At 39.9% G+C, this 12,998-nt stretch overlaps 1 protein-coding gene across 2 annotated transcripts; it reads left to right on the forward strand.

Annotated features, from left to right (window-relative positions):
* Positions 1–482: 482 nt before the first annotated feature.
* On the forward strand, positions 483–11,554 carry scd (stearoyl-CoA desaturase (delta-9-desaturase)). Of its 2 annotated transcripts, XM_005919561.2 has the most exons (6): positions 483–619; positions 883–1,141; positions 2,018–2,148; positions 2,302–2,507; positions 2,858–3,090; positions 5,844–11,554. In XM_005919561.2, exons 2-6 carry the CDS (start codon positions 904–906, stop codon positions 6,032–6,034), a joined length of 999 nt encoding a protein of 332 aa, XP_005919623.1. In that variant the 5' UTR covers positions 483–619; positions 883–903; the 3' UTR covers positions 6,035–11,554. The 2 variants fall into 2 exon arrangements, with proteins under 2 accessions (XP_005919623.1, XP_042075672.1); XM_042219738.1 differs by lacking the exon at positions 483–619 and having other exon boundaries at positions 680–1,141.
* The last annotated feature ends 1,444 nt before the right edge of the window (positions 11,555–12,998 follow it).

Consider the following 12,998-nt stretch of genomic DNA (forward strand, 5'->3'; position numbering starts at 1 on the left):
GTAAACAGCCTTTTTCGACCTGTTCTGCAGTGTTTATGGAGACTCAGTTGTTTTTTTCCCGTCATGCCTAAAATACTTTTTCTGGTGTTCAGCAGCTTATGCTATTTTTGGGCACATTGAAAGTTTGTATCTCACAATTAAACTTCTATAGACGGAGAATGAGGATGACGTAACAGATGAAGCATCCTATTTTCCTACGTGGGTGGAGGACAGGGGGGAGGGGGCTCTACTGCCGGGGTTTGGGTACAGTGACTTGTTTTGTTCCACTTGCATCATTAACACAGTGCTTGTGTTTCAGTCCACGCGTGATTTCAAAAGGAAAACGGTTACACGGTTCAATGTTTGTGCATGTCTAGACAGCAACAAGATCGGCTAGTCTCCAAAGGTGGCAAATATACATCTGGCAAACCGGAGAATGAATAAAAGGTGAACAGCAGATAAACAAACAGCCAATCAGAGCCCGAGCAAGAGGCGACAGGCGAGCGCTCATTGGTCGGCCACACCACGAGTTCTAGTTCTCATTGCGGAGCTATCACTCTCCCTTTTCTGGGTTACTGTAATTTTGGGTCAAGCAGACTGTCCTCCGTTTATCTCGTTTCTGCCCTTCTGCCTATCTTCGGTGAGTTATTGAGTAAAAATTTTCCCTCCCACAGGTGTTTCATCAGGGTTTTTTTTGGCGCGTTGGAGCGTCGCGTTACCGCTTTATAAGTCAGCATCGTCGCTACCGTCTTCCTCTTCATCCTCCGACAGCGCCAGCCAGCAAGCAGCTAGCCTGCCGGGGCTAGTCAGCACAAAATTAATTAACATATTGACAAAACAGCCTCCATTACACACAAAAAGCGCCGAGGCGACTGACTTCTCTCCTCTGTTTGCCGCTCACAGCATCACAGCACCGCTGCCACAATGACGGAGGCGGAGGCGTTAGAGAACAAGCAGCAGCAGCGCAAGTCCAGCAACGGGGATGTTCTTCCAGAGAGCGCCAGAGAAGACGCGTTTGATCACACGTACAAAGAGAAAGAGGGCCCAAAACCTCCCCGGATCATCGTATGGAAAAATGTCATACTGATGACTCTGTTGCACATAGGAGCCTTGTACGGCGTGTTCGTCGTACCTTCAGCATCTCGTTTGACCTTGCTTTGGTGTAAGTGCGAAAAGAAAATTGCCTTTTACACCCCCTTTTCTCCTTTTTTGCATGTTGGTTTTGTTTACTTATTTAGTGGAAATCATATTTTATCAAATCAACAGCTGTTATGTCAGCAGCGCGCCCTGCTTTTCTCGCCGGTGGTGAATGCAAATAGGCGGCTGCATATATTTGTGATCCTCCCAGCATCCTTCATGGAGATGGAGGATTATAGATCAGGAATAAAGTCATCAGAGATTACATGTCACAGCACGTACCTTTAAGCTGGGCTGTCAGGAAAATAAACTGGCCTCCTTAATATCAGTTTTTTTTAAAAATAAAGGTCAAGTAGACAAATGAAGAATAGCTGGATAATTAGCATAAACTGCACTTTATTTATACAGTTTCTTCACTGCTGTGTCACAACTCTTTTAGCTTTTAGTCTTTCATGAACTCAACCATGAAATGTTTTTATTATTAGATTTGGCTTCTTTTACACTGTAAAGGACACAGCTTTACACTGTAATCTCCTTGGGAAACAGACAGGCCAGTGCTAACCAGGTGACCTGCGGGAAATTTGCAATTTCCGCTGGAAATTGTGCACAAAATCTAATCAAATCCCGAAGAGCCTTTTGGATCAAATTGATAAAGATTGTGGTAAACAAATACTCTAGTGCTTTAACAATTTATGCTATTTGGGGGGAAAAAACAGAAACGCATCTGTCTCGTGATCTGTCACTTGTTGCTGGATGTTCTTCCCAGCCCTAACAATAACAGTGCAATTGTGCAGAAAATAATGCACAAACACTGCAGTGTGCAGCATCTGTGCAACAAAGTGCTGTTGACATGAGCACAAAAGTAGGTCAAACTAATTTGCCCATGTGTTTCTTTCCACAGCTGTACTTTGTTTTTTGATAAGTGCGTTAGGAGTCACTGCAGGAGCGCATCGCCTGTGGAGTCACAGATCCTACAAGGCTGCATTACCTTTAAGGATTTTCCTCGGTGTAGCTAACTCCATGGCATTTCAGGCAAGCAAAAATGACTGTTCTGCTGACACATCTTTTTAGTATACAAACACACACTTATGACCTGGAGCCAAGATAATAGCAGCTTTTGTTTCACTATAAGTACCGTGCTGTGTCAACAGTGTGCATAATCTTGGTCTTAATTCCAAACCACAGAATGATATCTTTGAATGGGCTCGAGACCACAGGGTTCACCACAAATACTCGGAAACAGACGCCGACCCTCACAATGCCGTCCGTGGCTTTTTCTTTTCTCATATCGGCTGGCTGTTGGTGCGCAAACACCCTGATGTGATCGAGAAAGGACGCAAGCTGGAGCTCACCGACCTGCTAACAGACAAAGTTGTCATGTTTCAGAGGAAGTAAGTGGCATGATTAAGGTTCAGACTTCACACTGCATCTAGTTGCTAAAAAAAACAAAGTGCAATGAGTGCAAATAGCAAGACAGTAGTGTTGCAGTTTCTATAAATATAAGTAAATGTTAGAGTACTGCTGTGGAGATGTTTTCATAATGGCAAGCTGTGTTAGTCATTCTGGTTTAACAAGATGACAATTACTAACGTAAGATTCACGGAGAGCAGGCCTGAATGGAAAATAGGTCAAGTGGAAATAAAGGGAAAAAAAGTGAGCATTTTCTTATCTGGCAAACAGAGTTTTTGTATTTAAATAATTTGTTTTTTGCTGATACCTACTCTCGCTATCTCCTCAACAGGTATTACAAGCTCTCCGTGCTGGTCATGTGCTTTATTATCCCAACAATCGTGCCTTGGTACCTGTGGGGGGAGTCTCTGTGGGTGGCCTACTTCGTCCCAACTCTGCTTAGGTACACCTTGGTGCTGAACGCTACCTGGCTGGTCAACAGCGCTGCCCACATGTGGGGAAACAGGCCCTATGACAAGAACATCAACCCCAGAGAGAACAAGTTTGTCACTTTCAGTGCTATAGGTATGAACAACACCCCAACACATGCTCATGGCAGAAATTACACACCAGAATGTACAGCACAGGACAGCGAATGCTTGTATAGGGATATTTTTAAGTATTTTTTAAGTAAAATTGAAGAAGAAAAGCCAGATTTTTAATGTAAGTTTGTTACTTCGGTATAGCGTCACCTTCAGAGCAAATGTAATTACATTGTACACGATACATGCCCTCGTTTTGCTTTTATTTGACTGCACAGTTGCGTCAAGTGTTCAGTGCAGTAAAAGTCAAATCATCCAATTATGCTTAAACAAATTTGCTAACCAGTGATTATCATCTCTCTCTCCCCCATAGTTTCTGTTTTGCCCTGTCTTCCTATGCTTTCTCTTTTTTCTTTTCTCTGTCCCCTCACCTCGCAAACGGTCGTGGCACGTGGCTCCCCGTTTCCCCCTGGTTCTTCCGGAGGTTTCCTGTTAAAAGCGAGTTTTTCCTTCCCACCGTCGCCGACAGCTTGCTCATAGGGGATCTTCCGATTGTTGGGAATGCCTCCTTAATACTGCAGGGTCATTACCTTGCAGTATAAAGCGCCGTGAGGCGGCTGTTGCTGTGATTTCGCGCTATATAAACGAACTTGAATTGGACTGAATTGAACTAAAACAAAAGGAACGACTTTTACAGGCCCATGTAAACATTTTATTTACCAGATGTGCTAAATGGTGGATAAAATGTTTAAAAACAAAAAGTACATACTTGATTTGAACCTATTTTATTAATGATTTTTACCTGATTACCACTTTGTCCACCTCCTCCCCTCACTATGCATGCACCTTGTTCAACCAGTAGGAGTCAGCAGTGCAGTGACAAAGAGCACCCGATAGATATATCAAAAGAGCTGGATATTCTAAGATGGCACCCAGCTATTCACCCCATAGCAAGTTAAGTCTAGTTTTAGAAGAGGCACAATTTAGCAGCTGTATCTTTGGTAATGATTATGCAGTGAAGAAAGTCGTCTTTTGTTAGGGAACATCACACGATGTCACCAATATACCACCACAGTCTGTCATTGTTCCTGCAGTTGCTTCTGAATTGTTTATTTTAGGGATGCAACTGCTGTGCAATTCTCAGATGATATTAACATTTAAAGCATTTTAGTCAATTCCAATATTTTTTTTGTTTTGTAGTATTGCTTTTCCTTTAAATAACTGAACAGTTTTAAAAGCTGTCAGCTCATCACACCAGGTTCAAACAATTAGTCAGTGCAAAACTGAATTAATGCAGCAGTTAGCTGTCCGACACTGACTATCATTTTATATTGGTGAACAAGGCCAATGCCAATCTCTTGATCAGTTTTTCATAAAGAATTTATCAGAATTTAAATGTAGAATTTATGTGCATAAAACCATATAAACTCCTAACAGTCAAAGCCTGGAAGACACAAAATCACTACAAAGCTACGTGGTTGCAAAACAAGTTTTTCTTCAGGGGGAAAAATGTTTCACAAGGTTGTAGAACAAGACGTTCTACAACCTTTAGGCAAGGTCCACATGGCCAAGCTTTAGTTGCATTAGCTGGCTGGACACACACTAAAATAGGATAAGATAAAGATAAAGGGTATAAAAAAACGCTGTTATCAACATTTTTGGGTAACCCAGTCTTTCTTCATCAGGCTTTGTGCATACAGCTATAAAAGGAACGTTATCTAGCTAATCAAGGACTACCTACTAAACTCGAGCCAAAAAGGTCATGGAGGAATAAAAATAGAGCACTGCTGGCTGAAACATTTATTTCGCTGTCTCTCAGTGTGTACCGTTGGCAGCAGCACATGAGAGCTTTCCAACTTTCAGCTTGAGATAACATGATGATGAAGATGTGCTTTTAGGTATAGTTTTAGTATAGTATAGGCCTAGTCTAGTTATTTACTAAGATAATATGACAACGGAAATAAATGTAATTGTAAATTTCTTGTTTATACACTGAGCTCTGCTCTAATCAGCTGGTTATGTTTGTAGCCAACAGGGAAATTGAGTTTCAGGTGGACAAACTATGTAAGATCACCACTCATGATTGAAGGGTGTTTCCCCTTGTCCCTTCTTTTTCCTTATCAGCCAAATAGCAAATATTGGCTGATAGATCGGCGGTTGATATATTGGTCGGGTTGTTCAATAGATCAATACGTTTTCAAAGCTCAGAATTGCTGGCTGCAGTATTAGTTTAAAAAGGACTTATGTGCTACTGCGTCTTTACTCTCTAGTTGTGTGGCATTACCATGGTTTGGCTGAAGCAGGTTTGCATCTAGGGAATATCATCAGGAGAAGAATGAAACCGAACTTATAAACATTAGAATTCCGGTTTGACAGCCTTTTTTTTTTTTTTTTTTTTTGTTTGTAGTACACCTCATAAGCAGGCAAACACCGACAAAGCTCAGGGACGATCTGAAAAGTGGGTAAGGTGGGATTATAAATACTGCAGGGAATGATTAGAGAATGGAAAGGAGGGAAGCGCGGCTCAGGTGACTTTACAGGTGGGAAAAGCAGACAGGTGGGAGCAGCAGTAATGACATCACAGCCAGTGGTATCGAACCACCCAAAACCTGTGACAACACCACAGGTTACCTGTAAACACAGATCCCAGCAGCGAAACAGTTGAAGAATCTTCTTTTTCTTTTAAAGACTGAAAACTGAAAACATGGAACGCGTTGCAAAGACGGCTTTTGACTGAAATCCAGTTTTACATGTTTTTTTAACGAATCGTTCATTCCTGTTTCCTGTGCTTTGCAGGTGAGGGATTTCACAACTATCACCACACGTTCCCATATGACTATGCAACCAGCGAGTTTGGCTGCAAGTTGAACCTTACCACTTGTTTCATCGACTTCATGTGTTTCTTGGGCCTGGCCAAAGACCGCAAGAAGGTGTCCCGTGAGCTAGTCCTGGCCCGGATACAGCGCACCGGAGACCGCAGTGGCTAAGATCGCTAAACTGTGGTCAGCTTCAAGGCAAAACGACCGATAAGAAGAAATTCCACAGTCCTTTGACAGCTATACATTTCTCATTCTCTGAGGATTAAAGTCAGCTTTATAAGGGCCTTGACCACATTTTTGCTTGTTTTTGTGGTTTTTGTAGCTGTAACTAAACAAATTATTCAAGATGGAAAAAAAAAGATGTTTCAGATTTGAATTAGATGCATTTTAAAAGTCACCTCCATTTTCCGCTGTTTTGCCACTTTTGGTGTGCATTCTTCATGCAAGATCAGTTATGTAGCCGATCATTTTTATGTAAGTATGAATTAATTATTCTTCAAAACTGACAAGGAGTGGAGCACTTAAATATGGAGTAACATTTTAACTGTTAAGGTACATTACTGATTCAAGAGTGTTGCCTTTATTGTAGTTTACAACAAGTTTTCAACTGTTCTCATAAATAGATTTAATTTCTGAGCAGTTTAGATTTGAAATGAAGAGGTGAGAGCTCATGTTTGTTTTGCTTTTTGCAAAAAAAAAAAAAAATAAAGAAATAAAATGCTTGCTTTAATGAAATATGAGAGAATACTGAGGGAACCCAGACCTTCCTATTAGCCTGAGCATTCTGACAACCAGTAGGCCAAAGCTTTACACAACCTGCAGGGTGCAACACTGTGGTTGCCTTTAGCAGAAATCTACACTGGATATCTATTGAGAAAAGTTCAAGCACTTTGAAAAAGATTAGCTGTGCAATAATTGGACGGAGTTTTCTCGCGATAATATAGGGAATTTGTTTAACATTAGAATGAAACTGCCCCTTAGCGTAAGCAGTTAATGAGAATTGTAACTTTACCTTAGAAAGATAAAAAATTTCACGGAGTTTTTGGGTGCTGGATGAATATATCATTAGTGCCAAGAGCGTGTCAAATGACAACATTTTTACAACCATCTCTGTGGTCCACTAGAGCACACTAAGTCGCCTCTTTGCATAACATGATTGTTGGAGTTGTTTTTTTTTTTAACATTGTGGCATGAGCGGCTTTTTGCTTAACTGATTTTATCCAACTCGTGTGACTATTTTGTCCTTAAACATCTGCAGCATAGAGCTCCCTGATAGGTGTAGCAGCCAGTCATGTGGCAGTTCTGGCGTTACAAAACAACATGTCACCCATGCATGGCGATATACTGTAGTAGGTGTTGTAGTGAGGTGTTGTGTCGGTGACTGTGAAGGCAGAACTGCGTCTATTTTTGTAACGTACTGTGGAGCTGCATCGCTTTGGATCATCAGAACCGTTGGCGCCGCGTTGATTTCCGAACAGGGTCTGGTTTCCCTTTGATGTGCTACAAAGGTCGTTATTTCAGAATTTTAGGTGCATCAGTGTTCATGTTAATCTTTGATTCTGATGTGTGGAATGCGTAGATTATTTATGTGTTTAATTGTTTTTTCTTTCTTATCGACTTTCAAAAAAAAAAAAGCAAAAGAAAATATTGTTCGAACCTGATAAAAATATTTCTGCATTCCAATATTTGGCTGACAGCCTTGTAAAAATATATCTTTAAAAAAAATCTGAAAACTGGAGCAATTGTTCATTTGTTCTTAAGAGTCAGGATCAACCTAATGCCTTATGACTTGCATCCATTCCTTCGCTTCCTGTCAGTTGAGTCAAAAATGCTCGAGTACCGCAAAACAAATTTGACTTCTGAGTTCCGTGTTTACACTGAGTGGAACATTGTTTTTCTCCTAAAATCATGTTTAATTTTAGGCAAACGTAGCATGGCAACACTGAGGAAATGTACATGCAAACGGAGGATAGGATTTAAGCGTAAAAGAGTCCGGTACAAAATGAAAAGCTGGCGAGAATGTTACATCGTGAGGTTTAAAGCTGCAGTGCGAAACTTTTGCTTCCCTTTTATGGATGTGAGAGCAGTTGTGGCGATCGGTGTTGCCCTAGCCGTTGATCACTTCTTCCTTTTTTTGAGATTGTGATCCTGCCCATGAACGCATTGGCTTTCATAGGGTTTTCCACCATTGCTTTGTCATTGTAGCTATGCCATGGGTGGTGAAAGCCGAAAGCAGGCGGAGCAGCAGTAAGACTCCCAGTATAAAATGGAGCACCCATCAATTGCAAAAGTATGAAAAAGGAGCTGGGTGGAAGTAGGTTGCTTGTTGTAGAGACGGCAACTGAAAACTGGCTTTAAGATCCATGTATTTGTAAGTTAGATGTATATCAGTGGATCATCTTGTTTGGGCTTCCTGAGCTAATGCTATATTTGATATTTAATCCTTTAATTTGACTAAACAGATTTATCCATTAGGCTTACCCAGCTCCGTGAATGTAAATTAATTACTATCCAAAGGTCTCGCACTTTAGCTTTAACTTGGGCCCTGATAGATGGATGGTGCCAGCTTCTCTCAACTTATCACAGCATCTCGGCATAAAAACTTAAAACAAAGGTGCTGTCGTGAGGACATCATTAGAGCACTTACCAAAACAGATGACATTATATACTATTACAACAACGCCGGCTGGCCAGAGCACCAAAAGCAGCGTTTTCCTAATGAGGAGAGAGAGGGGTCGAGCTGTTTTCAGTCTGATAATGTCTACTGTATTAAAAATCTGAAATAAATTCACAATATTTTCAATACACTTGTAATTCCATTAACAGTTGTTGCTCATTTATTTCTGTTTTCACTCTCTGTGTCTTTGGGTTTTATGATTCTAAATAAATTTGCGCTGTGCATGCCAAACATTTAGAGTAGTTCCATGAGACATTTTGGTTTACACATACTTAGTTCTCGCTTTCAGAATGGTTTTGTAGTTGGTGTCAGGAACGAAGCTAAATACGCCTGTGATTTCTAAACATTTCCTGGATATTTTGAATTGGTTTTCAAGATTTTAACTCCATAAGGACGTCTTATGGAGTTAAAATGCTTCTCGTTGTTGTTACTGCTGTCTTTTATCTTGAAATCCTTCACTAAAGTAACAGAGAAATAATAAGTAACACCTTAAGCACTCATTGAAGAGATTTAGTCTCAGCGATATAGATTTAACCTCGAAAGTGAGTAATTGGTGATTTCCTCTCTTTCACGTCATGGTAAAATTTATATTTTGGGTTTTGTAAGATTACCAGAAGCCACTGGGCTTTCTGATCTTCATTTAATAGTCAATAAAATAAAATTGATTTATGAGAGGGGGAAATGTATTAGCTACGCCCCCAATGTATAAATCTATCTTATAATTTATGTTCAAATCTTAAATCTGTCCATTAACTCTTGGAAATGAAGGATTACACATTTAAATGCCTTGTCTGTGTCTACAGTTGTGGTCAGAGTTTTACATCCACTGATCACAGATATGAATGTCATTATAATTTGGGGCTTTTAATAATCTCTTTCGAATGATTTCATTTTCCAGGGTGGAATTATTGTACAGCATATATTTTAGTGACTTTATAAATTAAGAATTGGGTGGACAAATTTGAATTTATTTTGGATTTTCTTTAATCCACATAGTGTTAAAAAATATACATACAAATATGTACATACACTCATTTAAATCTTAATAAGTGCTGCTAAAGGTGCTTCAGTGTTGCTTAACTTGACTTGGCCAGGGTTTATTGCTTTCTCATTAGTAGTTTCTCTTAAAAATTATTTGTTTGACAGCACTCATTGGATCGACTAACAATCAGAACAATGAAAGCCCAAGACTGTCAGGATCTAAGAAGTAGAACTGAACATTTACACAAGTTGGAAAGGTGTCTTCAAACAACTATATGTAAATACAAGTTATTCACATGTGTCACCACTGCCAAGGTGTAAACCAGGGGTGGGTGCCTCAAGGGTCAGTGTCCTGCATGTTTTAGATGTGTCCTTGATCCAACACAGCTGATTTAAATGACTAAATGACCTCCTCAATGTGTCCTGAAGTTCTCCAGAGGCTGGTAATGAACTAATCATGTGATTCATGTGTGCTGACCCAGGGTGAGATCTAAAACCTGCAGTACACTCCAGGCCTTGAGGGCCTGGAGTGTACCCCTGGTCTAAACTCTTGCGCTCAGATGAAAGAAAATTGGGTAGGATGTTCAGGGACAATCTAGGAACCACCAAGGCTCAAGCCTGCTGTGAGATGGAAACTGCTTTAACATCAGTGCGACTGTCCACAGTAAAGCCAGTTTTATATGGCCATGAACTGCAAGGGTACTGACCAAAAAGGAAGTCTCTCTTTCAAAATTGAGAGGTTCAAACTCAACTGAAATTTTCAGATGCCCACATGAACGAGCAAAATGCCTTATGGAGAAAGGTTTTATGGTCAGACAAGACAAAAATTAAGCTATTTAGCCATAGCGACGAGATATGTTTGGATGAGTAAACGTGAGGCTTTCACACCTAAGACCAGTGTACCAGCTATCAAGCATGGTGGTGGTAGCATCACGCTCTGGGCTGTTTTGCTGTATAGGTACATCGCACAAAGTGGAGAGAATAATGACAAGCAGGATTAACTTAAAATTTATCAACGTCACCTCAAATTAACAGCTAGATAGTTGAAACTTGAGACCAAACACAAATCAAAACTGATTTTGGCAAGCATGCTAACTTTATTCTTCTGGAATGGCCTTCCCAAAGCTCCGACCTTGTGGTCTACACTTAAAAGCCAGATCTGTTGAAGAAAACCAACGAATTTAAAAGACCACTACCAATTCTGCCAAGACATTTAGTCAAATATGCAGCTAGGATTATATAAGAAACTGGTAGAGGGCTACCAAAAGTGTCTGGTCACGGTGCAGTTTGCAGACATTTAGCCAGATTCTAGTGGGGTGTATGTATACTTTTGACCCTGTGGATTAGAGAAAATCCAAAGGAAATTCAAACTTGTTCACCCAATTATTGTTTTTTAAGTCAATAAAGACATATGCTATACAACCACTACACCTTAGAAAATTAACTGTTCAAATAAACATTTAAAAGCTCAAATACAAGGACATTCATGCCCATTATGAGTGTATTGACCCTTCTGACCACATCTGTACATCAACTTCATTTTGAGTTTAAAATATGTCGAAATGAAGGTTTTTGACATCGCAGTGTTAAATTGTCTCCAGTGATATCATACTCCATAACCCTAACCAAGTGCGAGTGTCTGTGAAGAAGCCAGCTGGAATGGTTTGGGGAATGGCATGTTCCTGGTTGCCTTTGGGCTTCTGTGGCAAAGAACTCATCCAGTGTGCTGCTGGCATAAGTGATCAAGTCAAATATAGCCTCTGCCTGATTTCCACAGTCCAGAGAGGAATGTAGGACCAGTGTGGTCACAAGAGACCAGTTTAACATGTCAGACTGTACGAGGTTAAGGAGTATGTGTCTCAAAAGAGTGATTCCAAAATCTAATCATGCAATTTTATGCATTTTTTTTTTGTCTTTGTTCTTTATTTGCTCTGTAAGTGAAGGGTTGGAACCTCTTAAGTGTCATTATGTTGTTTGTGTATTAATGCCACATGACATTATGGAAAAAGTCTAATAAAATGTTGAAGTTTTACAGTCTTTATTTGATTATTTTGTTTTTTCCACCATCTTCCATTCCTGATTTAGAAGCATGAATTGCAAACCAGCCCCTGCTCATTTCGATCCTCAGATGGACCGGCCAAAGGGACACGAGTAAAAGACCTGCATTTCCAACTTTGCCTGTAATTTTTTCTTATCATCACAGCGTGGACAGACAGGAGGCAGACTGGGTGAATAAAAAGCAATCTGTTTATTCTGGCTGTTGTACAAAAAGTCTAAAGCAAAGTTCATAAATAAAGTGGTGAAATCCAATGACACACAAGTGCACACAACCAGAAACACACAAGGGAGGTTAGCAGACACAAAGGCAAACACTGATGGGAAGACAACGCTTATATTTTCATACACATGAGGGTAATTAGCAGAAGTGGATGCGGGTGATAGTAATTGAAGACAAATGAGGCAGTAGAAGCCAAACTAAACACAAGTCACTAGAGACGAGTAACTACCAAAATAAGACAGGAATAAATACAAATACAGACAGTAGCTTCAAACTAAAGGGAAGCAAAACAAAACACAAGGAATTAGACGGGACTGACTGAAAACTAACAGACTAGGAACAAAAACTAAAAGCTAAATCAAAAGAATGGTCACAGTGACAAACTAACAAACACTATATATATATATATATATATATATATATATATATATATATATATATATGTGTGTGTGTTTAAAATAACAAATAGCTATTTAATTCAGATGACATAATGAAAATGCAAGTGCATTCACCTCTTACATATAAAAAGAGAGACAATGCATTGTCACAGACACTGGAAATACTGAACATTGTTGTGCCATATACTTAATACTGTCTGATTATATTTTCTATTAATGTGTCTCTGTAACATAACAATAGTTAAGAAAAACAGAGTAAAATAAAAGCATATTTTTCCTCTGAAAAGCACTATGACAGAATTATAATTGTTGGTAGACAGGGTTTGAACTAGTTTGTGTTTGCAGATAGGGATTATGTGTTTTTTCTTCTTAACAGTATGCAGAGAATATATTTTTAAATGGGACTGGGAGAGGACTAAAGTAGTATAACTTCGAAATCCCAGTTGAGTGGCGTCTGGAGGCATCATAATTTTATTAACTATGAATCCATGTCATCGTCCTGCATGATTGCATCCATTCGAGTCAGCCCATTGCAGCTCTACTAAAATCTGAACCTAAGTTACCAGTGAAGGCTCAGCACGTCATGACTCAGCACGCTTCTGTGGTGTGATGTGGGGTGGTTTAAATTGCACGATATTACTGTCACACTATCCTGACATGACCGAGGTTACTCCAGTACAAATTCCCAAAACATTCACACCACGCACGTCCCGCAGCATCTGACTGAGAGCGACCAATCAGAGGGCGTGATCCTGACTTCTGATCCCTGTGGCCCCATAGAGGAAGGGCGGGTGAAAC

The sequence above is a fragment of the Haplochromis burtoni genome, unplaced genomic scaffold (assembly GCF_018398535.1).
Source record: "Haplochromis burtoni strain Fernald_Lab_line unplaced genomic scaffold, NCSU_Asbu1 Contig_37, whole genome shotgun sequence".
NCBI lineage: Eukaryota > Metazoa > Chordata > Actinopteri > Cichliformes > Cichlidae > Haplochromis > Haplochromis burtoni.

Bases quoted from the DNA above. Each gene is read 5' to 3' on its own strand.
- scd (XM_005919561.2), top strand. From the start codon at position 904: ATGACGGAGGCGGAGGCGTTAGAGAACAAGCAGCAGCAGCGCAAGTCC. The intron at 2,149-2,301 runs GCAAGCAAAAAT...TCCAAACCACAG, and splicing joins CTAACTCCATGGCATTTCAG to AATGATATCTTTGAATGGGC. The intron at 3,091-5,843 runs GTATGAACAACA...TGTGCTTTGCAG, and splicing joins TGTCACTTTCAGTGCTATAG to GTGAGGGATTTCACAACTAT.